This window comes from Eubalaena glacialis, chromosome X (genome assembly GCF_028564815.1).
Source record: "Eubalaena glacialis isolate mEubGla1 chromosome X, mEubGla1.1.hap2.+ XY, whole genome shotgun sequence".
NCBI lineage: Eukaryota > Metazoa > Chordata > Mammalia > Artiodactyla > Balaenidae > Eubalaena > Eubalaena glacialis.
In genome coordinates, this window is record NC_083736.1 from 70181724 (window position 1) to 70207450 (window position 25727).

The following is a 25727-nucleotide window of genomic DNA, read 5'->3' on the forward strand; positions in this document are numbered from 1 at the left end:
AGAACCAGACTCAGAGAAGACACAGATTTTTGGAATTATCAGACAGGGAAATTTAAAGTAACTATGACTAGTATGATAAGGACTCAATAGATAAAGTAGGCAGTGTGCAAGAATAGTTGGGTAATGTAAGCAGAAAGATGAAAACTCAAATAAATAAAAGAAAATGCTACAAATCCAACACACTGTAAAAGAAATAAAGAATGCCTTTGATGGGTTCATCAACAGAATGGACATAGTCAAGGAAAGGATCAATGAGACTGAAGAGGAAAGAATCAGTGAGGCTGAGGACATGTCAATAGAAACTTTCCACAACTGAAATGCAAAGAGAAAAAAGAACAAATAAAAGGGAACAGAAAAACTATAACTGTAGAATAATTACAAAAGTTGTAACATACATGTCATGGGAATACAAAGGAGAAGAAGGAAAACAGAAGAAATGTTTGAAATAAAAGAATGGTGGAAATACTTCCAAAATTAATGACAGATACCACAGAAGCAGGATACCAAGCAGGGTAAATACCAAATATCTATACCTAGCTATGTCGTATGCAAACAGCAGAAAACCAAAGACAAAGAGAAAAATCTTTTAAAAAGCCAGGAGAAAAAAAAAACAAAACATCTTATCTATAGAGGAACAAGGATAAGCATTCCATCTTATGTGTTGTCAGAAACTATGCAAGCAGGAAGAGAGTAGAATGAATTGTTTAAAGTGTTGGGGAAAAAAAACCCCACCAAGCTAGAATAATGTACCCAGCAAAATGATTCTTCAAAGGTAAAAGAAAAATACTTTCTCAGACAAACAAAAACCAAAGGCATTTGTTGCCAGCAGACTTTCCTTGCAAGAAATGTTGAAAGTTCTTCAGAGAGAAAAAAATTATATGGGACTTCCCTGGCGGTCCAGTGGTTAAGACTCCACACTCCCAATGCAGGGGGCACGGGTTTGATCCCTCGTCAGGGAACTAAGATTCTGCATGCTGCAGGGCGTGGCCAAAAAATAATAATAAAAAAAAATTATATAGGGCAGAAACATGCATCTACATAAAGTAAGGAAGAGCGTTAGAGAAGGAATAAATGAGGGTAAAATAACATCTTTTATGTTTCTTATTCTTAACTGAACTAATAGTTAACTGTCCAAACTAATAATAGCAAAAATGCATTGGATGATTATAGCTTATGGATAAGGAGAGGAATTGGGAATACTGTTATAAGCTATCTACAGTACTTGTGAAGTGGTATAGTGTCATTTAAAAATGGACTTAGACTAGTTATAAATGTATATTGCAAACTATAAGGCAACCAATAAAATGTTTAAAGAAGTATAATTTATGTTAAAAGAGGAAAGAAAATGAAATCATATAAATGTTCAATTAAAACCAAAGGCAGGATAGCTGATTCACTTTGTTATACAGCAGAAACTAACACAACATTGTAAAGCAATTATACTCCAATAAAGATGTTAAAAAAAAACAAAACAAAACAAAGGCAGGGACTTCCCTGGCAGTCCAGTGGTTGAGGCTTCGCCTTTCAACCCAAGGGGTGTGGATTCGATCCCTGGTCCTCCCAGCCAAAAACCAAAACATAAAACACAAGCAATATTGTTAACAAGTTCAATAAAGACTTAAAAAAAAAAAAGCAAAGGGACTTCCCTGGTGGTCCAGTGGTTAAGAATCCGCCTTCCAATGCAGGGGACGTGGGTTCGATCCCTGGTCAGGAAACTAAGATCCCACATGCCACGGGGCAACTAAGCCCCCACGCTGCAACTACTGAGCCCATGAGCCTCAACTAGAGAGCTCACGTGCCGCAACTAGAGAGAAGCCCGCGCGCCGCAACGGAAGATCCCACATGCCACAACAAAGGTCCTGCAACTAAGACGTGACACAGCCAAAAATAAAATAAATAAATAAATAAAATAAAATAAATATTTTTTAAAAAGACAAAAAAGGAGAAGATAAAAAACAAACAAGTACAATGAACAAAAAAGTTACAAACATGGTAGATATTAAACCAACTATATCAAAATTCACTTAAAATGTGAATGATCTAAATACACCAACTAAGAGAGTGTGTCAGAGTGTGAGGTGGATACAGTCAGATGTCAGAGAGGACTAAAACCAAGACCCAAATATATGTTACCTACAAGAAATCCACTTTAAATATAAAGAAAATGATTATAAGTAAAGGGAAGCCAGGGAAATGGGGAGTTGTTGTTTATAGGGTATAGAGTTTGTGGGGTTTTTTCTTTTTTAAATATTTATTTATTTATTTGGCTGTGCCAGGTTTTAGTTGCGGCATGCGGGATCTTTTTAGCTGCAGCATGTGAACTCTTAGTTGCAGCATGTAGGATCTAGCTCCCTGACCAGGGATCGAACCCGGGCCCCCTGCACTGGGAACGTGGAGTCTTAGCCACTGGACCACCAGGGAAGTCCCTAGAGTTTCAGTTTTCCGAGATGAAAAAGTTCTGGAGATTGGTTGCACAACAATGTAAAAATGTACTTAACATTATTGAAATGTACACTTTAAAAAGGTTTATGTTATGTTTATTTTATCACAATTTTTTTTAAAAAGTAAAGGGATTTCTATTCAAGTCCTTTGTACACTTTCTAACTGAGTTGTCTTTTTGGTGCTGAGCTGCAAAACTTCTTTATATATTCTGGATATTAAATCCTTATCAGATATACGATTTGCATACATTTTCTTCTATTTCTGTGGGTTGTCTTCACTCTCTTGATAGTGTCCTTTAACACACACATTTTTTATTTTAATGAAGTCCGTATTATCTATATTTTTCTTTTCTTGCCTGTGTTGTTTCCACCTTATTTAGAGACCACTGACAAACCCAAGGTCCTTATGTTTTCTCCTAAGAGTTTTATACTTTTAGCTCTGAAATTTAGGTATTTTTAGTTGTATATGGTGTAAAGTATGGGTCCGACCTTCTTTCACATGTAGATATCCAATAGACACAGCACCATTTATTAAAGAGACTATCAAGATGGGTACAGAGTTTTTTGTTGGGGATGATGAAAGAGTTTTGGGTACACATGGTGGTGACTGTTACATATTGTGAATGTATTTAATGCCACTGAACTGCACATTGACAAATGGTTAAAGTGATAAATATTATGTTATGTATATTTTACCACAGTAAAAATAAACACAAGATACTACTTCATACCCACCAGAATGGGTATAATTTAAAAGATGGTCAACGGGAGGTATTAGTGAGGATGTGGAAAAATTGGAACCCTCATACACTGCTGACGTGAACATAAAATAGCACACTTTACTATTTGTAAAATAATACAAAACTGAAAAACAGTTTTGACAGTTCCTCAAAAAGTTAAACATAGAGTTTCCATATGACCCAGAATTCCAAAAAGAAATGAAAATAAACGCCCACACAAAAATTTATACACAAATGTTCACAGCAGCAATGATTCATAATAACCAAAAAGTAGAAACAAACCAAATATCCATGAAATGATGAATGTATATTTTTCAGCAATAAAAAGAAGTAAAGTTCTGAGTCATCCTACAACATGGATGTACCTTGAAAATATGCTAAATGAATGTAGCCAATCACAAAAGATCACATACTGTATGATTCCTTTTACAGGAAATGTTCAAAATATGCAAATCCATAGAGATAGAAAGTAAAATAGTGGTTGTCAGGATCTGAGGTAGGGATATGGGGGAAAATGAGGAGTAACCACTAATTGGTATAGGGTTTCTTGTTCGAGTGATGAATATTCTGTTGATGGCTGTACAGATTTGTGAGTATACTAAAACCACAAAATTGTACTCTTTAAATGGATAGACTGTGGTATGTGATTTACATCAATAAAGTTGTTAATTTTTGGAAAGTGACTTGGACATTAGCTGAGTTGTTCAGAGATCTTTTGACAGCAATTGCACTAGGATTTAGACCTTTCATACAATTTCTACCCTGAACAAGAGTTAGGGAAGAAACTGACTCAAACTAAAAGTTTTAACAAGATCTGAGGATATTACTTGAATATCTTTAGCTTTAAAAGCAGTGAATAGGAAGTAATCGATCTGCTATACTGCTTGAAATTTTTGGTTCAGCACAAATTATAAAACTACGGAATAGAAATAGAAATTAAAATAAATCTGTTATCTATATCTTTTTAAAACTTATCTGTCAAACTAGATAACTACTTTGGTGCTTTGGAGGCCAAGTAGCAGTGAACACTGATTGACGATATTAAAAATGAGGTAGAAAAAGCACAAGTTTCTTCTACCCAGGATCTCACCGTAGGATATCAAGCCTTTCATGAAGCTCTGCTTCTGAAAAATTCCACATTCAGTATTAAGAAAAAGAATCAAGTGTCCACACTTCATGTTCACAAAGAGCACAAGGTTTTACAATATGGTTTTACAATTTCTGTTCTCTACAATAAGACTTTTCCAGCCTTCAACTCTACCTGAATCTTATTATTGTAATATTCTTTCTATTTAACATTAATTGTTTAACAGTAATTTTATAGTGGGACATAGGAAGGATCAATGTACCACACAGTCTGGTAGAAAGCTTGTGCCGCAAATAAGGGAAGTTAAATGGTATCTACCCTCTAAATTCTTCAGAGATTCCTCTAGGTATCCTCTAAAAGACCTAGACTTTTTAAAGCCACATGCTTCTCTTGACCCTTGGGAAATGTTATTAACATCTTATACTTGAAGAATTTCTGGGAATACAACAAATTTTTGTTCCTTTACAAAAAGAAAAAAAGGGAGGGGAACAAAAAAAATACTGAAACAGGAAATAACACTGGTATCTCTTTTACATCATCTCAAAAAATCATTCAGGCCTCTTAGCCATCTAAGGACATAAAAATTAAGTATATGAGATGACAGGGCATATCCAGCATGGGCACCATAGAATAATCATCTTAGAAGATAAATTTTATTTTTCTGAAAACAGAATCCAAAATTTACCACAACAAACAAGGCACTACTAAAATGTAAGACCTTTTCTTTGAGTCCCAAAACAAGAAGATATATTAAAAGTTAGTCTTTCATAAATAAGTATACTGAATACAAAGAGCCACTACAAATCTCTTGAGTACCATTGAACATTTCTCTAAAAGCAAAAAGGAGGCAATCTCTTTTTTCACAAAACTTGGATCTAACTTATTTGAGTTAAAAAGCAGAACAGTGGTTCTAAATTTTGTAGAAACCATCCCTTTATAGAAGTAAAAGGAATAATCCAAAAGGAGTTGATCAGAAGCAAACTAATAATATAAACAATGCTTAGATATTAAAGTTATATAAAGATTAGCATGAAGAAAGGACTCAACTAAGAAGAAACAAAAGAAAATCAGTAAGTTCTACATTCTGATAGATGAGTAGAAAATAACCAAACAAACCTGTTCAACATCAACTCTAATCCTCCTATCTCAAGATGACTAGTGCTCCTAGTCTGTGTGTACTCATCCTAACATTTGAGTATCTTGTGCTGTATGTGTAACCTAACTCTATGACAGTCTTACCACCCAAAACTACAAATCATTCCTTGTCCCTCTGGTTAAACTTCCTCATTCATTTCTTTCAGTTGATGGCTCCAATCCTGGAAAATTTAAACTAATACCACCTATCAGAATGGCATTATCGTAAATAATAAATGGTAAATATCGTATGTTCTTTAACTATTAAATGATTTTCTTACCATTCCACAAGACTAAATAAAAGAGATTCAGAAAAGGCTAATATCCTGAGTTTCTAATCTTCCAGTCCGGCTTTAACATCTGAAAGTCATATCAACCTCTTTCTTTCAGTGGGCTGATGCCTCAGTGGAAAGATGAGCCACAATCCAGAAGTTATAATATAAGCAAATCAGATATTTGTTAATTTAAGAGATATAACTTTGTCGAGATATAACTCTCTAATTGTTCAAGGTTTTTGGAAAATCCTTTAAAGCATCTGTAAAGCATTAAAATTTCAAAACAAAGGCAATTCAGGTCAGCTTCACAAATATCACTTGCCTGAAAAACTTCCATTTAAACTCTTCCCAAACTGACCTAAGAGTTTTAACCGTAAGTCAGTCAGATTTCACTTTTTATTCATGAGGAGTAAGATTCACTTATTCATTTTACAATATTTACCAAATGCTGAATATATTGTGAGTACTTAGTATTGCAATAAAAAATAAATACATAAGACCTGACCCTAAGGAACTCACAATCTAATGGTAAAGAAAGGCTGTTAAGTATCCCAGGAATAATCTAGGGAAGAAAGGGGAACCATCCTCATAACTGTGAATTTCCTAATGCTTTTAAATCTCTCATACATGTAATCTTTTTCATCTAATTTTTATACAGCTTCCTTTAGGGTTAAAACTCTTAACCTTATTTCCAACACCTGCTAACCTCCATTTTAAAAAGCAAAGTTTGCTAGAGAATCAGGAATTTCCTGAAGAATACCTTGGGAAAGCAAACACTGAACCACGGATATTCCCTGTATTAAAAGAGAAAGGTGTAATGGTTTTATACAGAATCAAGGGAAAATAAAAATCAGTTGAGGGTGAGAAATATGCATAAATATTTGAAAAGCTTAGATTTATTCCATTCGAGGCACATCTATCTAAATTCAATATATTCTATTCACTTTAACACAAAAATTAGTAAGTGCAAGTATTATATCACTATCTTTATTTTCTAACAAAAGCATACTAAGTTCCCTCAAAAACAGAAACCTTTGGAAAGTTTTTATTGGGATGAAGTACATTTTAGCTCAAAGGGAATGAATTTAGATTTAAATAGGTTAAAAAACAAACTACCCTCAGATGAAGCAGAAATGCCTTTTTACTTTCCCATTGTAAGAAAATCTATTTTCCTCTAGAACTTGAATCAGAGTGAATCTATATCCCTATATATTGTAATGCAAAGAATACTGAAACCCAATTTAAATAAGATTCTCATTTCTCTTTTGGTAAAGAGGAAAGGGGAGAAAAACAAAATCTAGGTTTTCTGAGAGAAGACAAAGTCACATAATTCCTGTATCTATAGCTAAGCATTCAGTGCTTTAACGAAGCCCATCTACAAGCCATTGAGCTAATCATTTAATTTGTGGACCCCTACTCAATTTTGAGGGAGTTATAAAAGGCAAATCTCTCCAGATAAAAATAAAGCTTACGTCCCTAATCAATAAAAACAGAATCAGATAAAATCTGCAATGCAATCACTAGCTAAATGGAGTTTTGATAACTGCTGATTAAGGTCTGAGATAGTATTAACGTTTTTACAAGAGCAACAAAACCATCATTCCAAGGGCAAAAGATATATAAACAGATTAGATAATCTTTGAAAATACAGTGTTTGGCTTATCTTTAGAATGTAGTGAACTCAATGCTCCAGGTGATAGGCACCTGAGGGGGAAGGTATGAAAAATCAGAATCAACTTATAAGTAACTTCTCTACTTTTTGATATGTACATCAGAGCTACTCATACCTCTTTTCATGAAATTGATACCTAATCAGTTCTGTCTCCAGCTATTAAGTGCATCCACTCTGAAAAATAGAAAAGGAGGAGATAAAGCAACTCAATTTTGTTAAGCGCTTACACTATGCTATACAGCTCATAAAGATTTTCATTAAGGTATTACTGTCTCCACTGCATAGATAAAATAACAACACAAAAGTTGGGTAACTTTCCAAAGGTTACAAAGAGAACTGGATTTGAACCCAAATCTATCCGTACATGAGGTAATTCCAAATGAAAGCAAGTTGAGACCAGAGCTCAAACTGTCTGAATTTTATTCCAAAGGACTGGAGAATAATCCATTTTCCACTATTTCTTTCCCCCAAGAGTAGAACACACCAAATGCAAACGGACTTCTTACTGAAGTTAAATGACAATCCTTAATTCTTGGAAAACTTCCTGTAATACTGGAAAAACAACGGGTATAGAATAATATAGTTGGGTCCATTTGTATCTTAAGGAAAGCCTGATATTTAATATCTAGAATGGGAACAATTACAGCTCATTTACTCTCCCTTGCCTATAATAATATTCCAGATGTGGAAGTTTTAGCTGATTGTTGCTAAGGACTCCCTCCACATCCTCCTTCCCTAATAAGTCCACTATAGAAAGTGCAATATAAAGAAAAGTGTGAAGTACAAAATATAATGTCAGCTAAAATCCCACCATGCAGAGATAATCATAGGGGAAAATGTTAGCACACATTTTCATTTTTTTTAACAAAATCGAATGGTTACTTTACTGTTTTGCAACCTCTTCCCTCTGTTAATATACAGTGAATATTTTCCTGCATCATTATTTTCCTAAAACAATTTTTAATGGCAGTATAGTATTCCATCATGTAAAGATGCCAGAAGTTTTTTCTCAAGCTAACAGCACTTTAAGACAGATATGCTTTTGTTGCAGGAATTGCAGCTGCCTCCTAATAGGATCTGTAGCATGGCTGCTAAATTTTAAAATCAATTTTTATTTATTCAGAACATAAATAGTGCAGAAAAAAAGGGCTATGTGCACTGACTATTACAAAAGATTCACAAAGAGAAATAAGCTGACACACTTAAATTATTACCAATGCTTGCTTCAGCTGTTAAGTTATAGTTGTCTATAAAACCACATTGGCCAGTGTGAACAACTATAGAATAAGAAAATTCTCAAACTGCAACTGGAAGTGTAAATTAGTAAAACCATTATGGAGATCAATTTGGCAATCATCTTACAATAAAAAATAAAAATAAAATTGACCTCCTAAAGAAACTCCAGCATATGTGCAAAGGAGACACATTTAAGAATGTTCTAACACTTTTTAATAGCACCAAATTAGAAAAAATTCTAAATACCCACCAATGGTAGACAGATGAATTGTAGTATACACATTCAACTCAAAACTAATGAAATGAAAAGTGAGCATTCCAGATCAGTTTGTTCAATAGAGATATAACATAAGCCACGAATATAATTTAAAATTTTCTAGAAGCAACATTTTGAAAAAAGAAAAAGCAGGTAAAATTAATTTTAACCTTATTTAACCCAATATATCCAAATTATCATTTCAATATGTAATTAATATAAAATAATTAGTAATAAGATATTTTACATTTTTTTTGTACTAAGTCTTCGAAATCCTCTGAGCAAATACACTTCCAGCACATCTTAATTCACACTGGCCACATTTCAGTTGCTCAACAGCCACAGATAGTTAATGGCTATTGTACTGAACAGTGCAGATCTAAAGTTACCTCAAAATCCCAATAACAATACTGAACCGAAAAAGGAAGTTGTAAAATCATATGTATTATATGGTATCACTTAAATAAACTTATAAAACTAAAAAACTTCTAAATAATGTCTCTGGGAACTTCCCTGGGGGCACAGTGGTTAAGAATCCGCCTGCCAATGCAGGGGACACAGGTTCTAGCCTTGGTCCGAGAAGATCCCACATCCTGCGGAGCAATTAAGCCCGTGCACCACAACTACTGAGTCTGCACTCTAGAGCCTGTGGGCCACAACTACTGAGCCCGTGGGCCACAACTACTGAAGCCCGCGTGCCTAGAGCCCGTGCTCCGCAACAAGAGAAGCCACCAGAATGAGAAGCCTGCGCACCGTAACGAAGAGTAGCCCCCGCTCGCCACAACTAGAGAAAGCCCGCGTGCAGCAACAAAGACTCAACGCAGCCAAAAATAAAATAAATAAATTTTTTAAAAATCTGCATTGGGACTTCCCTGTTGGCACAGTGGTTAAGAATCCGCCTGCCAAGGCAGGGGACACGGGTTTGAGCCCTGGTCCGGGAAGATCCCACATGCCGCAGAGCAACTAAGCCCGTGCACCACAACTACTGAGCCTGTGCTCTAGAGCCCGCGGGCCACAACTACTGAGCCCATGTGCCACAACTACTGAAGCTGCACGCCTAGAGCCCGTGCTCTACAAGAGAAGCCACCACAACGAGAAGCCCGCGCACCGTAACGAAGAGTAGCCCCAACTCGCAGCAAATAGAGAAAGCCTGCGCACAGCAACGAAGACCCAACGCAACCAAAAAAAACAAAATCTGTATTGATAGTTCATAAGTGTGCATGTATAAGCTATCTCCATACTTGTTGCCAGAAAAATATGTTTATATAATTCACTAAATATCTTCTTGTCTTGTGTTATTTAGTTTTATTCTAAAAGCACTTAAGGGCAGAACCTAGGTATTTCTGGTTTTATTAGGCTCAGTACCAACAGTACCTACTTTGGCAGATAAACACTATTCAGAATTTGTCAGAAAACGTCAAACTTTCCAAAACAATGAAGAAACAATGAAGGACTGAACAAATTCCAGTCTACTGTTTTGAATACAAAGATATAAATGCTCTAATGCAGGTAAAAAAATGCAAGTTTGAGTAATAAAGCAGCAACATTTGAATAAGACCTACATTTTACCTTATGCATAAATAGTGATCTCTGCATAACATTCAAAATTTTTTAATTGCAGTAACAGTCACCATGTTCACATGGGCCAAATCAGTAATTCCCAGTAGGAACTTCAAGAAATGTTTCATTCTATTTGGCACACTGGTTAAATACAGTTCATTTCATCAATATGCCACACCCCATCCCCACCCAAAGGCAGAGTCTTCAAATGGAGACAGGAAGCAAAGAACGTGGCAAGATCAAGAAAGCAGGGGACTTCCCTGGTGGCGCAGTGGTTAAGAATCCGTCTGCCAACGCAGGGGACACAGGTTTGAGCCCTGGTCCGGGAAGATCCCACATGCCACAGAGCAACTAAGCCCGTGCACCACAACTACTGAGCCTGCACTGTAGAGCCCGTGATCCACAACTACTGGGCCCATGCACTGTAACTACTGAAGCCCGCGTGCCTAGAGCCCGTGCTCTGCAACAAGAGAAGCCACCGCAATGAGAAGCCTGTGCACCACAACGAAGAGTAGCCCCCACTGACCGCAACTAGAGAAAGCCTGCGTGCAGCAACGAAGACCCAACACAACCAAAAAGAATAAATTAAAAAAATAAATAAGTAAATAAATAGTTGCCTATGTGCAGCAAATTCAAGTTTTGCTTTTGGAGCTTTTTTCCCCAAATATTTTCAATCGAGTTTGGTTAAATCCGCGGATGCAGAATCCAGTATATTTGGCATAGTTGAGCAGACTCAAATATCTGTCACGCCCATGCTCAAAACATTCAGGGGCTTCCCATGTTTATAAATAAGGATAAAGTGCAAACGCCTAAGCAAGAGAGACTTCCCTGGTGGTCCAGTGGGTAACACTCCGTGCTCCCAATGCAGGGGGTCCAGGTTAGATCCCTGGTCGGGGAACTAGATCCCCCATGCATGCCGCAACTAAGAGCCCACATGCTGCAACTAAACATGCCGCAATGAACATCCCACGTGCCGCAACTAAGACCTGGCACAGCCAAAATAAATAAATACATATTAAAAAAAAATCCTAAGCAAGAATTTGAAGGTCTCTGCAAAATAATTCACAGATGACTTTCCAATCTCATCTGACCACAACTCTAAGCTCAAAGAAGGTTCTCTTTCCCCTCTTCACCCACTGAATATTCTTTTACTTCTCTTTAAGAGCAACAAATTCTGCTTATAGTTCCTTGTTTAAAACTCAAGAGTACTCCCTACTGGAGTGTAAATGCCTCAAAGGAGGTAACTGGTCTGAGTTCATCTCTTTTTCCCATGTGAGAAATAACAAATTGCCTTGAACAGAGGAATACTAAATGTTTATTAAAATAAAGATAATGCCTGCTCAGGGATTCCTTAAAAGAAAAGAGTGTTGATTTGTTGAGCATTTTTTAAAAGTCCTGAAGTCATTTTAGTACCATCAAATATTTTCCCTTCTATCTCTAAATTGAAATATTCAATAAGCTGTGCTGGATGCTCTACAGGCAGCCTTCGAAAGAAATGTATTATTTCATATACTTAACAGTAACAGGTCCAGTCACTGTAATATGAAACATTTACTCTTAGTTCTCTATTTTTAGTAGATACTCAGAAAACACAATGAAAATTCATAAATAGGGTGTTTTGATTTTGAATGTTGGGGGTATCTGAGGAAAGGGGAAAGGCAAGAAAAATAAGATGTGGGCAAATTCTCCCTAACTCTACAGAAATTAACCAAGCCTAGCTTCAAAATCTCTAAAGTGGGCTGATAATATTAGTATTAAAAGTAAAACCATTTTTAAAATATAGTAGGGACTTCCCTAGTGGTCCAGTGGCTAAGAGTCCACCTTCCAATGCAGGGGACACGGATTCGAGCCCTGGTCAGGGAACTAAGAGCCCACATGCCATGGGGCAACTAAGCCCGAGCGCTCTAGAGTCCGCGTGCTGCTACTGAGCCCATGTGCCCAGGAGCCCGCGTGCCAAAACTAGAGAGGAGCCTGCATGCTGCAATGAAGAGCCCATGCACCACAACGAAAGATCCTGCATGCCTCAACGAAGATCCCGCATGCCACAACTAAAGACCCGACACAGGTAAATAAATAAATATTTTTACAAAATAATAATAAAATAAAGTATAGTAAAAGCAAAGATGTGCCTCCTGATAAAATGTGCTCAGAAAGGCATATCACTTCATACTATCCCTAGCAAAATACATAATCACAAGGAAACACCAGACAAACCCAAATTAACTGGCCTGTGTTCTTCAAAAAACGGAAGGGAAAAAAAAGGCACGGTGAACTGCTCCAGATTAAAGAAGATTAAACAGACATGAAAATAAAATGCAATGCGTGTTCCAGAACTGGATCCTGGACCAGAAAAAATGATATTTCAGTCTTTCACTATGAAGGACATTATGAATCAATTGGCAAAATGTAAATAAGGTCTATAGATTAGAAACAGTACTGTATCAAGGTTAATTTCTAAATTTGCTAACTATATTGACGTTATATAAGAGAATATTCCCATTTTGGGGAAACTTTTTTTTTTTTTTTGGCTGCGTTGGGTCTTCATTGCTGCGCGGGCTTTCTCTAGTTGAGACGAGCAGTGGCTACTCTTTGTTGCGGTGTGCAGGCTTCAATGGTTTCTCTTGTTGCGGAGCACCTGCTCTAGGCACGTGGGCTTCAGTAGTTGTGGAGCACAGGCTTATTAGTTGCTCCACGGCATGTGGGATCTTCCCGGACCAGGGCTTGAACCCATGTTCCCTGCACTGTCAGTCGGATTCTTAACCAGTGCGCCACCAAGGGAGGTCCCTGGGGAAACTTTTCATTTTGAAATATAGTAAAAAGGAGATTTTCTTTTTTCTTTTTTTTTTTTGGCCACACCACACGCAGCATGTGGGATCTTATTTCCCAGACCAGGGATCTAACCCCCTCCTGCTGCAGTGGAAGTGCAGAGTCTTAACCACTGGACCCCAGGGAAGTCCCAGGAGATGATTATTCTTTATCTCCCTGAAGGTAGGATCAGGTTCATCTCCTGAGGTTACAGTTATAAAAAACATTCCCAAAAAATCATTCAATAAAATAGTACATGAGATGAATGACACATCGACTAGACATTTAAGGAAGTATCTTTGATCTGTGGAGAGACATTTTTTTTAACATCTTTATTGCAGTATAATTGCTTTACAATGGTGTGTTAGTTTCTGCATTATAACAAAGTGAATCAGCTATACATATACATATATCCCCATATCTCAACCCTCTTACGTCTCCCTCCCTCCCACACTCCCTATCCCACCCCTCTAGGAGGTCACAAAACACCGAGCTGATTTCCCTGTCCTATGCGGCAGCTTCCCACTAGCTATCAATTTTACATTTGGTAGTGTATATATGTCCATGCCACTCTCTCACTTTCTCCCAGCTTACCCTTCCCCCTCCCCATGTCCTCAAGTCTATTCTCTAGTAGGTCTGCATCTCTATTCCCGTCCTCCCCCTAGGTTCTTCATAACTATTTTTTTTTTTTAGATTCCATATATATGTGTTACCATACGGTATTTGTTTTTCTCTTTCTGACTTACTTCACTCTGTATGACAGACTCTAGGTCCATCCACCTCACTACAAATAACTCAATTTCGTTTCTTTTTATGGCTGAGTAATATTCCATTGTATATATGTGCCACATCTTCTTTATCCATTCATCTGTCGATAGACACTTAGGTGGCTTCCATGTCCTGGCTATTGTAAACAGAGCTGCAATGAACATTGTGGTACATGACTCTTTTTGAATTATGGTTTTCTCAGAGTATATGCCCAGTAGTGGGATTGCTGGGTCGTTTGGTAGCTCTATTTTTAGTTTTTTAAAGAACCTCCATACTGTTCTCCATAGTGGCTGTATCAATGTACATTCCCACCAACAGTGCAAGAGGGTTCCCTTTTCTCCACACCTCTCCAGCATTTATTGTTTGTAGATTTTTCGATGATGGCCATTCTCACCGGTGTGAGGTGATACCTCATTGTAGTTTTGATCAGCAATTCTCTAACGATTAGTGATGTTGAGCAGCTTTTCATGTGTTTGTTTGCAATCTGTATTTCTTTGGAGAAATGTCTATTTAGGTCTTCTGCCCATTTTTGGAGCACGCTGTTTGTTTTATTGATATTGAGCTTCATGAGCTGCTGGTAAATTTTGGAGATTAATCCTTTGTCAGTTGCTTCATTTGCAAATATTTTTTCCCATTCTGAGGGTTGTCTTTTCATCTTGTTTATGGTTTCCTTTGCTGTGCAAAAGCTTTTAAGTTTCATTAAGTCCCATTTGTTTATTTTTGTTTTTATTTCCATTTCCTTTGGCATTTGTTGTAAAGCTGGTTTGGTGGTGCTGAATTCTCTTAGCTTTTGCCTGTCTGTAAAGGTTTTAATTTCTCCGTCGAATCTGAATGAGATCCTTGCTGGATAGAGTAGTCTTGGTTGTACGTTTTTCCCTTTCATCACTTTAAATATGTCCTGCCACTCCCTTCTGGCTTGCAGAGTTTCTGCTGAAAGATCAGCTGTTAACCTTTTGGGCATTCCTTTGTATGTTATTTGTTGTTTTTCCCTTGCTGCTTTTAATATTTTTTCTTTGTATTTAATTTTTGATAGTTTGATTAATATGTGTCTTGGTGTGTTTCTCCTTGGATTTATCCTGTATGGGACTCTCTGCACTTCCTCTACTTGACTATTTCCTTTCCCATATTAGGGAAGTTTTCAACTATAATCTCTTGAAATATTTTCTCAGTCCCTTTCTTTTTCTCTTCTTCTTCTGGGACACCTAAAATTCGAATGTTGGTGCGTTTAATGTTGTCCCACAGGTCTCTGAGACTGTCCTCAATTCTTTTCATTCTTTTTTCTTTATTCTGCTCTGCAGTAGTTATTTCCACTATTTTATCTTCCAGGTCACGTATCCGTTCTTCTGCCTCAGTTATTCTGCTATTGATTCCTTCTAGAGAATTTTTAATTTCATTTATTGTGTTGTTCATCACTGTTTGTTTGCTCTTTAGTTCTTCTAGGTCCTTGTTAAACGTTTCCTGCATTTTCTCTATTCTATTTCCAAGATTTTCGATCATCTGTACTATCATTACTCTGAATCTTTTTTCAGGTAGACTGCCTATTTCCTCTTCATTTGTTTGGTGTGGTGGGTTTTTACCTTGCTCCTTCATCTGCTGTGTGTTTCTCTGTCTTCTCATTTTGCTTAACTTACTGTGTTTGGGGTCTCCTTTTTGCAGGCTGCAGGTTTGTAGTTCCTGTTGGTTTTGGTGTCTGCCCCCAGTGGCTAAGGTTGATTCAGTGGGTTGTGTAGGCTGCCTGGTGGAGGAGACTGGTGCCTGTGTTCTGGTGGATGAGGCTGGATCTTGCCTGTCTGGTGGGCAGGTCTGCATCCAGTGGTGTGTTTTGGGGTGTCTGTGACCTTATTATGATTTTAGGCAGCCTTTCTGCTAGTGGGTGGGGTTGTGTTCCTGTCTTGCTAGCTGTTTGGCATAGGGTGTCCAGTACTGTAGCTTGCTGGTCGTTGAGTGGAGCTGGGTCTTGGTGTTGAGATGGAGATCTCTGGGAGATTTTTGCCATTTGATATTACGTGGCACTGGGAGGTCTCTGGTGGACCAATGTCCTGAACTTGGCTCTCCCACCTCAGAGGCACAGGCCTGACACCTGGCCAGAGCACCAAGATCCTGTCATCCACACGGCTCAGAATAAAAGGGAGAAAAAAAGAAAGAAAGAAAGAAAAATAAAATAAAATAAAGTTATTAAAATTTAAAATAAAAAATAATTATTAAAAATTTTAAAAATTTAAAAGAAAAAAAAAGAAAGAAAGAAGAGAGCAACCAAACCAAAAAACAAATCCACCAATGATAGGAAGCTCTAAAAACTACACTAAAAAAGAAAAAAAAGGGGGGGGGCAGACAGAACCCTAGGACAAATGGTAAAAGCAAAGCTATACAGACAAAATTACACACAGAAGCATATACATACACACTCCCAAAAATAGAAAAAGGAAAAAATATATATATCGTTGCTCCCAATGTCAACTGCCTCAATTTGGGATGATTCGTTGTCTATTCAGGTATTCCACAGATGCAGGGTACATCAAGTTGATTGTGGAGATTTAATCCACTGCTCCTGAGGCTGCTGGGAGAGATTTCCCTTTTGCTTCTTTGTTCGCACAGCTCCTGGGGTTCAGCTTTGGATTTGGCCCTGCCTTTGCATGTAGGTCGCCGGAAGGCATCTGTTCTTTGCTCAGACACGACGGGGTTAAAGTAGCAGCTGATTAGAGGGCTCTGGTTCACTCAAGCCCGGGGGAGGGAGAGGTACGGAATGCAGGGTGAGCCTGCAGAGGCAGAGGGCAGCGTGACGTTGCAACAGCCTGAGGCGCACCGTGTGTTCTCCCGGGGAAGTTGTCCCTGGATCACAGGACCCTGGCAGTGGCGGGCTATACAGGCTCCCTGGAGGGGAGGTGTGGATAGTGACCTGTGCTTGCACACAGGCTTCTTGGTGGCTGCAGCAGCAGCCTTAGCGTTTCATGCCCGTCTCTGGTGTCTCTCTGATAGCCACGGCTCATGCCCGTCTCTGGAGCTCGTTTAGGCGGTTCTCTGAATCCCCTCTCCTCGTGCACCCCGAAACAATGGTCTCTTGCCTCTTCGGCAGTTCCAGACTTTTTCCCGGACTCCCTCCGGACTAGCTGTGGCACACTAGCCCCCTTCAGGCTGTATTCACGCAGCCAAGCCCAGTCCTCTCCCTGGGATCTGACCTCCAAAGCCCGAGCCTCAGCTCCCAGCCTCCACCCACCCCAGCGGGGGAGCAGACAAGCCTCTCAGGCTGGTGAGTCCTGGTCAGCACCAATCCTCTGTGCAGGGATCTCTCCGCTTTGCCCTCTGCACCCCTGTTGCTGCGCTCTCCTCCGTGGCTCCAAAGCTTCCCCGCCGCCACCCCCTGTCTCCACCAGTGAAGGGGCTTCCTAGTGTGTAGAAACTGTTCCTCCTTCACAGCTCCCTCCCACTGGTGCAGGTCCCGTCCCTATTCTTTTGTCTCTATTTTTTCTTTTTTCTTTTGCCCTACCCAGGTACATGGGGAGTTCCTTGCCTTTTGGGAGGTCTGAGGTCTTCTGCCAGTGTTCAGTAGATGTTCTGCAGGAGTTGTTCCACATGTAGATGTATTTCTGATGTATTTGTGGGGAGGAAGGTGATCTCCACCTCTTACTCTTCCACCATCTTGAAGGTCTCATGGATAGACATTTTTTAAGTATCATTTACAAAAACACCAAAACATCTCTTTTTTTTGGTGGGGGGGGGAACAGAGTTACTAGCCAAAATGTAAATTAGTACCGATTTTTTAAAGTATAGTGTAAGGTATAATGTAAGCTCCATGGGGAGCCTTAATTTAATTTGTCTTGTTCACCTAAGCAGTACTTAGAACAGTTCTTGGCACATGGTAATAGTAATTAGTAACAACTAATATTTGAGTAATTATTATGTCACACTAACCTAAGTGTTTTGTGTCCATTAACTCATTTAGTCTTCACACAGCCCAAGAAATATTTGGTGAATGAATCAATACTTTTTGCAGGATGACAATTACAGTCAGTTCTGCAATAATATAACATGAGTTCCTAAAAATCACCAGGTAATGCAAAATTGTGCAGTGAACACCATAGGATTCACGGGAAAAACGGGGTTAGAAGCCCAACACTGAAAAAACTTCATCAGTGACACATTTTTTTAAAAAAGACAGAAACCTAATAGAAATGGTAGCACAATTTTACACAGTTTACACATGTTAAGTGATTAAGAAATACACAAGTACAACAATAAATATGGCACGTTACCTTGAAAAAGACCTGAAGTTTGCTTGTGGAAGTGGGCATCAGAAGGGTTGCAGCTCATGAATTACTGTGAAGTGATGGAAGGAGGGTTATCTGAAATCGGATGGAAAATTGTAACAATAGATGTGGATGGGTGTGGCTCATAACACAAGGGGTGAACTGAGGTAGGTGGTAGATGTCTGAGGTATGTGCCTATATATGCGTGTATTTTAATGCAACTCAGTTCAGCTGGATGCAGTTTCCTGCATTCACCCAGGGCAAACTTTCTATAAAGGGCCAGATAGTAAATATTTTAGGCTTTGTGGGCCATTAGGTCTCTGTTGCAACTATTCAACTCTGAGACTGTGCTACAAAAGCAGCCACAGGACAAAGTAAACAAATGGGCTTGGGTGTGTTCCAACAAAACTTTATTTACAAAAATAGGCCACTGTTTGGTGGCCATAGTTTGCTGAGCCCTGAACTTGCAGACAAAATCCTAAATAAGCAAATGCAAATTTTGTCTTATGCTCAAATTGTCCCCCGATACATCAATCTTGTTGGAACAAATTCACTTTTCAAAACAAGTGTTATAGCAGAACTAAGTTTAGAATGCTATCAAATAAACCAAAAAATAACTGATATAATTCAAATAAGCAAAATAAATCCAGTATTACTCAAAAATAAACTATTTTTGATTTTGGATTTTATAAATCAAATGTCACCCAAAAGTCAACTGACAAATGACCAAAATAAAGACAACTAATGGTACATTTTGAACACTCATAGTCATTCAAAATCTGTGCATTAAATTCTACACAATCTTCAAGGAAAATGGGTTATGCTTTTGATAGCTCTTCTGAATTAAAATTATCGGGCTCAGTCACAAGGGCACATGTGGCTTTTACAAGATCATCGAGCAATCAAAGTTAACATATGAACTGCACTGTAAGATAAATAAGTTCTGAAGATCTGATGTACAGCACACAGCATGGTGACTATAGTTAACAATACTGTATTATATCCTTGAAAGTTGCTAGAGAGTAGATCTTAAATGTTCTCTCCACAAGAATAACAAAAAAAGGTAATTATTGTGACAGTCATTTCAAAATATATACACATATCAAATCATCACATTGTACACCTTAAACTTACACAATGCTATATGTCAATTATACCTCAATAAAGCTGGAAAAAATACTAATTGCACGTGGTTATACAATATTTGCCCAGGAACTGAGTTAAAAATTCTAAGTTGACCTCCTTTCAATTAGAAAACACTAATATATACAACATTTCTTTGCTCAAGCTGCTATAACTCACATCTGAAATCCTCCCCCAGTCTTCTTTGTTAAAAGTAGATGCATCCTCCAAGGGTCACATTCAAATGCTACCTCTCTATAAAGCCTTCCCTGGACCCCATCAGAAATGTCTTCCTACTCTAAACTCCCACAGCAAGTTACTTTTTACCCAACACAGCATGTAGCACTTTATATCCTGCTTCAAATTTATTTGTGAACATGTCTTATTTCCTCTGCTGTGTGGAAAATAAGACTAATCTTTAGCCATACTAATCCCTCTGCTGGACTGCCCTTTTTCACAGCCAACCCTTAACTGCTAACTTACCTTCAAGACCCAATACAGATACCATCTCCTCTGCAAAACTTTCCTAAACATCCCCCAAATTAGGCTTTCATTCATTCTGATCCCTAGCACAACCAATATACCTCCATTTTAGCACTGCTTTGTGACTGCTTATTTACTTACTATTTCCCTCCTTAGATTAAGAATGCTTTAAGGAGGCAGGAATTTTGTCTTTTACCCTTTGCATACGCTAGTACAGTGCCTGGCACCTAGTTGGTACTCAAGTATTTGATCAACTAATAAAGCATTCCTCCAAAATATCGAGTATAGGGTATATACACATGAACACCACTACCATACCAATAAATTTCTTAAACAAATATTTTATGTAACAGTTCACAAGAAAGCTGGACTACTGATACCAAGAATGGCTACTTCAAGCCAAAACTCAGAGACAAAGTCTCAGAGACAGGATCTGAAAACAGTGGCTAGAGAGCAAAATTCACAGAACCTTTTCCCAGGGCAAAAATCACCATCAGCTAGACTATAGGTCTTTTCAGAAGTATCATCTCCAATCATAAAAGAGCAGAAATACACTGGATATAGTAATCTTTCAAAATAGAACATATCCTGAGCCACAAAAATTATTAACGAACTTCCCAGCAAAGTTTTTCCGTTCTAATAAATGTTTGTGTATGTGATAGTATATATTATATTAGCAACAAAACATCTGTATCCTAACCATGTAAGCTTCAAGGCAAAAAAGATATGCATACATTGAATAAAGAAACTTTCCCTCATCACTTCTTCTCCCTACCCCCAAAAAGGCAAACAAAGTCAAAAAATGATCGACACTAACATAACCAGGATTATGTTTTTAATAACTTTATAGACCATCTAGTACAAGTTCATTCTGTAAATGACAAAGCAGAGGCCTAGAAAGATGAATGATTTGTCTACAACAATCAGTTGAGCAACAGAGCTGTAACTAGAAAACCCAGGTTTGGCTCCAAGTTAAGCACTCATTCCTCTACAACCAGCAGTTCTCAAACTTCTAGTCTCAGGACCTCTTTACACTCCTTAAACACTTAAAAATTAACAAAGACCCCAAAGAGCTTTAAGTTTATTGTCTTTTAAGAACCGCTGTTATAACCATGTTATCTCCTCCAGAACTGCAGGCTTTATCAGTATCTTTTAAACTTACTCCTATTTTACAGATGGAGAGCTATGGAGATTAATCATCCTGCATGTCAGCTATCAAGCCAATAAGACAAGCATTAGGATACATGTACAGAGAGATCCTACTTAGACACTCCTTTTACTGCCCTGCTATATTCAACATTCCTAAAGGAAGAGCTATACATCATTTTCCAATGGCTTAACCCATTTTAACAGCTTCTGCCAATGTCCAAGAGAACATTCAAGCTCTGGAGGAAAAAGACTTCATGTAAACCCAAGAATTGCCTGTATTCTGTCACCCAATCTGTAAATTTATTCAGATTTCAAAAGTGAAATAGGCACATAAATACACACAATTTCTTACAGAAAAAATTATTTCACACACCTAAATCTATATACAAATACCTTTAAGTACTACATTTATCTTATCTCTAGAAATACAATATAAAAGTGAAGGCTCATGGTCAACTATACCAAGGGTTGCTAATAATGAGAACTGGCCTGATCACAATTAAAATCACAAATGTCTTTCTTTTCATCCCCACCAATAACATAACGCAACAGCTGGCATTTGAATATTTTCAAAACCCTTTGTAAAATTTGCATGTACTCCGCTGCCACAGGCCTGGCTTAATACTTTCCACACAGTGGGAATGCACATATTTCACAGATAACATTTTTCAAAAATACGTTAGTATGCAACTGAGTGTGAACTACCACAATAACAGACACTTTCTAAGACATTTTCCCAACATCTCTCAAGTTAGACCACTTCTACCTTTTAAAATTTAAGACCAATAACTGGTTATATTGCTTTCAGCTTTTCAAGTAATCAATTGCCATAAGGATTAGAATGACAAGTTCCATCAAATCTCCAAGATCTTTATATAAAAATAAATGAAAGTTTATCTGTCAATCAGAGGCTGATCTTTCAGGCCAAAAAACTGAAGAAATAATCTTATTTAAAACAAAACAAATAACAAAAAACTCTTTAAAAACAATAACAAAACCTTTGAAAACTGAGCCACTGATTTTTCATTGTATATTTGTCCCTCAGTATCTGAGGGGAGTTGGTTCCAGGACCCACCACAGATACCAAAATCTGAAGATGCTCAAGTCCCATAGTCAGCCCTCCGTATCCGCAGTTCCGCATCCTCAGATTCAACCAACCACAGATTGAAATCCTCGGTACTGAGTGGAGGAACACAGAGCCAATTGTATGATTTAGCCAAATCATCAATTTATTTTCCTCCCTCTTGCCTTTTGGCTATTTTTTTACCACAGAATCCTAGGAATGTTCTTTTTTTATAAATGTAAGTAAAAATTAGAAACTAATCTTTGCTCCTTTTTTTTTTTTTTTGCTCCTATTTTTAAGTGCTGGACAGAAGATCAGATAAAGAAAAAATCTGGAACAATTGTGTAAAATAAAATTAATGACAATTCATAGAATTGTTCATATTATTTCTGCCTCACATTAGAAGAGAATCAAGAGTGATTTGGTATTGTGGGTTCAACTCACTCAAGCATTACCAGTCAGATTATCCTTTAACTACAATTATGGCTTGAGATGAATGACACTTCAGACTGAGACAGTTCTTCTGAACACCCACTTGGAGCACTTTCATAGTAAATAATCAGCATCACACTTTTTAAAATTAATTCTTTACATTTATACATGTGTTCTTTGCAAGGGGGTTTTCACGTAGCTTAAGATTCTCCTGGAATTAAATGCTTCAGATATCTTACTATCTCATATGAACATAAAAGACAAAATATTATAAACACCTACAAACTCAAAAGACCAACAACAAATGACAATAGTAGCTAACATGAACTTCTTCCATTGTAATACTTGGGCTAAATTAAAATGGTCATAATCACATTATATCTGGCAGCTCAAGGAGGTATTAATACCTGTGGTTAAGAACATAAGCTCTGGAGTCAAGACTGGGTTCAATTCCAGCTCCACCAATTACAAACTATATAACTTTGGTCAAGTTCTTTGATCTCTCTATGCCTCAGTTTCCTCCTTATCTGTAAAAAGGGGAACACCAAGTACCTACCCATAGAGCTGTTCTGAGAATTAATCACCATTACACAGGTCAAGGTCAACAGTAAGCACTCAATTTTAGTTAAGATTATTACTCTTACCACTAAGATCAACAAAAATTCAAGGCCCATAAGGAAAACTGACCCTGGCATAAAATGAATAATTCTATTCAGAAAGTCTATACATAATTAATTTGCTCACGCTAAAGAAAGGGAGAAAATCCAAGTTCAAGCTACGGTTTTAGAGGCAGACTTTGTGAGATTTAGTAAAATCTAGAGGTCATATTTAACTGTAAGGTACACCCTTCATGTCCAGGAACATGGGCACCTGATAATAACTAACCAACAAGTTGTTGGGTACCTCTTATGTGCCCAATACCCCTTACGTAAAGGCTTACTGCACTTGGACCAATTAACACAAATTCAAAAACCAAGGCCACAATCCTTACACAACTAGGGATCTATAATCTAAGAACTAAAGTGCATTTTTTTTCCTCAAAGGAAGGAAAACATCTTCCATCTACTGCTTGTTAATGCAGAAAAATAGGCACAATAAATATCATAGGTTCATTCCCAAATTCTATACACTAGGTAAAGTGCTCTAAAAACATATATACCTATATACTATTAAGATGGTGTATGTATATATATATATATATATATACACACACACACATATATATACACATATATATATACACCATCCTAATAGTTACTCAAAAGCATATTTTGCCAACTACGAATGCAATTCTGACCTATGATCCCTGTAATTTTACTTTGCCACTAGGCGCCAAGGATACATCTCAGAGCAGAAAAATTACTTAATTCACAAGGGATGAAAAGTCAAATGTCAAACTGTCTGAAAAGCAAGCCAGCCACCTGTGTAAAAGTGGTATACATTTCACATTAACAACCCATTATTTTTAGACACTATCAAGAGGCAAATCAGAAGCACAAGAGAAAAGCAGCCTCAACCTAATATAAACGTGCTTGACTGGTAAGAGGTGGCCTGCCAGGCACTGCTTCTTTGCAATAGATCTTACTTCCCATCAACCCATGTTAACGTGCTCCCCACCCCTCTTGGAATATATAAATAAATAAACAAAAATAAGGTCTAATTACTTTTGCTCAAAATTTGCCCATAGAGTGGAGAAACATCTGAGGACTGCCTTACCACCCATTAAAGCTGGACTACACAAAAAGTAGTATACTGGGGTCCTCTGGAAGCAAAACCCTGCGTTAGTATCCCTTTGCCTAGAGGTAAATCCAAGGATACCCCTCAGGGTCTGGAGTAGAGAAGGAATACTGGCAAGACCCACCCGTTCACCCTACAAAATGGGCTTGTCCCCAGGGACTGCAGAAAAAAAAATTAAATTCCGCAAGGCCGGGGTACTTCCCGTCTTCAGCAGTCCAAACGCCACTAAGTCGTCCCAGGATCTCACATCCTCCCGACCGCCCCTCCCCCTCTTCCCACCCCTCACCCCCCCCCCCCCTTCTTCCCCGCGCAGTCTCTAGGCCCAAAGATTAGGAAGAAAGACCGGGATACCAAAAACCGCCTCCCACTTCAGGGTCTCAATTCCACAAGCACCGAAGAATAAACAGAGGAGGCCAACTAAGCTCCGCGGTTCGGAGAGGCTTGAGAAAGCGCCCGACACGCCAGGCCGCGCCCCCCCACCCCCACCCCGGGTTGGAGCCTACCGCCGAAACCCCGAAACCCTCCTCACCTAAGGAGAAAACGATGCCTCTTTCCGCTCAGCAAAACACAGGCCTAACCCACCAAGCCAAAGCTTTCCCAAACACCCGGCTCAGAAGGCGCGTAGGCCGAAACCACTGGGATCCGTGAGACGGGGTTGTGTTTTACCTCATGGGCTCAGCAGTCATGTTTTCGCTTCAATGCCTTGTCGGCTTCAGCGACCGTAGGGCGCCACTCTGCGCTCCCCGGTGCCCAGTTACGATAGAAATGCACTGGACTCTTAGTCGTCACTACAGCTGGCGCTGGATCCTCCCCACAGCTCAAAGGCCGCCACCGCTGCCACCTCCGCAGGAGCCGCGGAAACAAAGCGACGCCGCCGCCGCCGCCATTTTGTTGGGCCGAGGCTCAGGCAACAGAATTGGCGCGTCCTCCCTCTTCGTCTTTCCATCATCCATTGGCTGCCTTCTCCGCAGCGCAGATGCCTATTGGGTACAGAAATTCACCTTCTTTGGGGGCCTGTTGCTAAGGCGGTCTACGTCATTTGATCCCCTCCACCTTTTCATAGGGGGTCCAATTCAGTCCCATTGACCTGAAAGTGCTAGTGACGTATTTTGACTTTATTCTGAAAATGCTTTTTAATCCGTCCTCTTTTCTTTGACATATTGACAAAACAAGAACAGCAATTTACATTTATTGAGAGTTTACTATATACCCAGCACTATACTAATCCTTTATCCAGATTGTCTCATGTAATCCTTATACCCTTTGAGTCAGACAGCCGCTTGTTACCTACATTTTCTAGACGAGGAAACCAAAACACAAAGTCCCACAGTAGTGGAGCCAAGATTCCGATCAGACACCACACTCTTAACCACTAATCTATGTGGCCATCCTATACATTTTCTTTCCTACATTCCAGGTTATCATCAAGTTCTTTACTTTCCTAGATGATTTATATATAATATTAATCATTCCAGCATGCTTACAAATATATATATATATTATAAATATAAAACATAAGACCA

At 38.4% G+C, this 25727-nt stretch overlaps 1 protein-coding gene across 7 annotated transcripts in view; it reads right to left on the bottom strand.

Moving 5' to 3' along the window:
- Positions 1 to 25096, bottom strand: part of ATRX (ATRX chromatin remodeler) — a 226093-nt gene extending 200997 nt beyond the window's left edge. For 4 of the 7 annotated variants that reach the window (XM_061179480.1, XM_061179477.1, XM_061179476.1 and 1 more), the window contains exon 1: positions 24871 to 25096. In XM_061179480.1, the coding sequence (XP_061035463.1) occupies positions 24871 to 24890 (20 nt within the window). In that variant the 5' untranslated portion in view covers positions 24891 to 25096. Of the gene's footprint in view, positions 1 to 7464; positions 7524 to 18224; positions 18315 to 24870 lie in introns of all 7 variants that reach the window. The other 3 variants (XM_061179479.1, XM_061179478.1, XM_061179481.1) reach the window with 3 other exon arrangements.
- Positions 25097 to 25727: the final 631 nt, after the last annotated feature.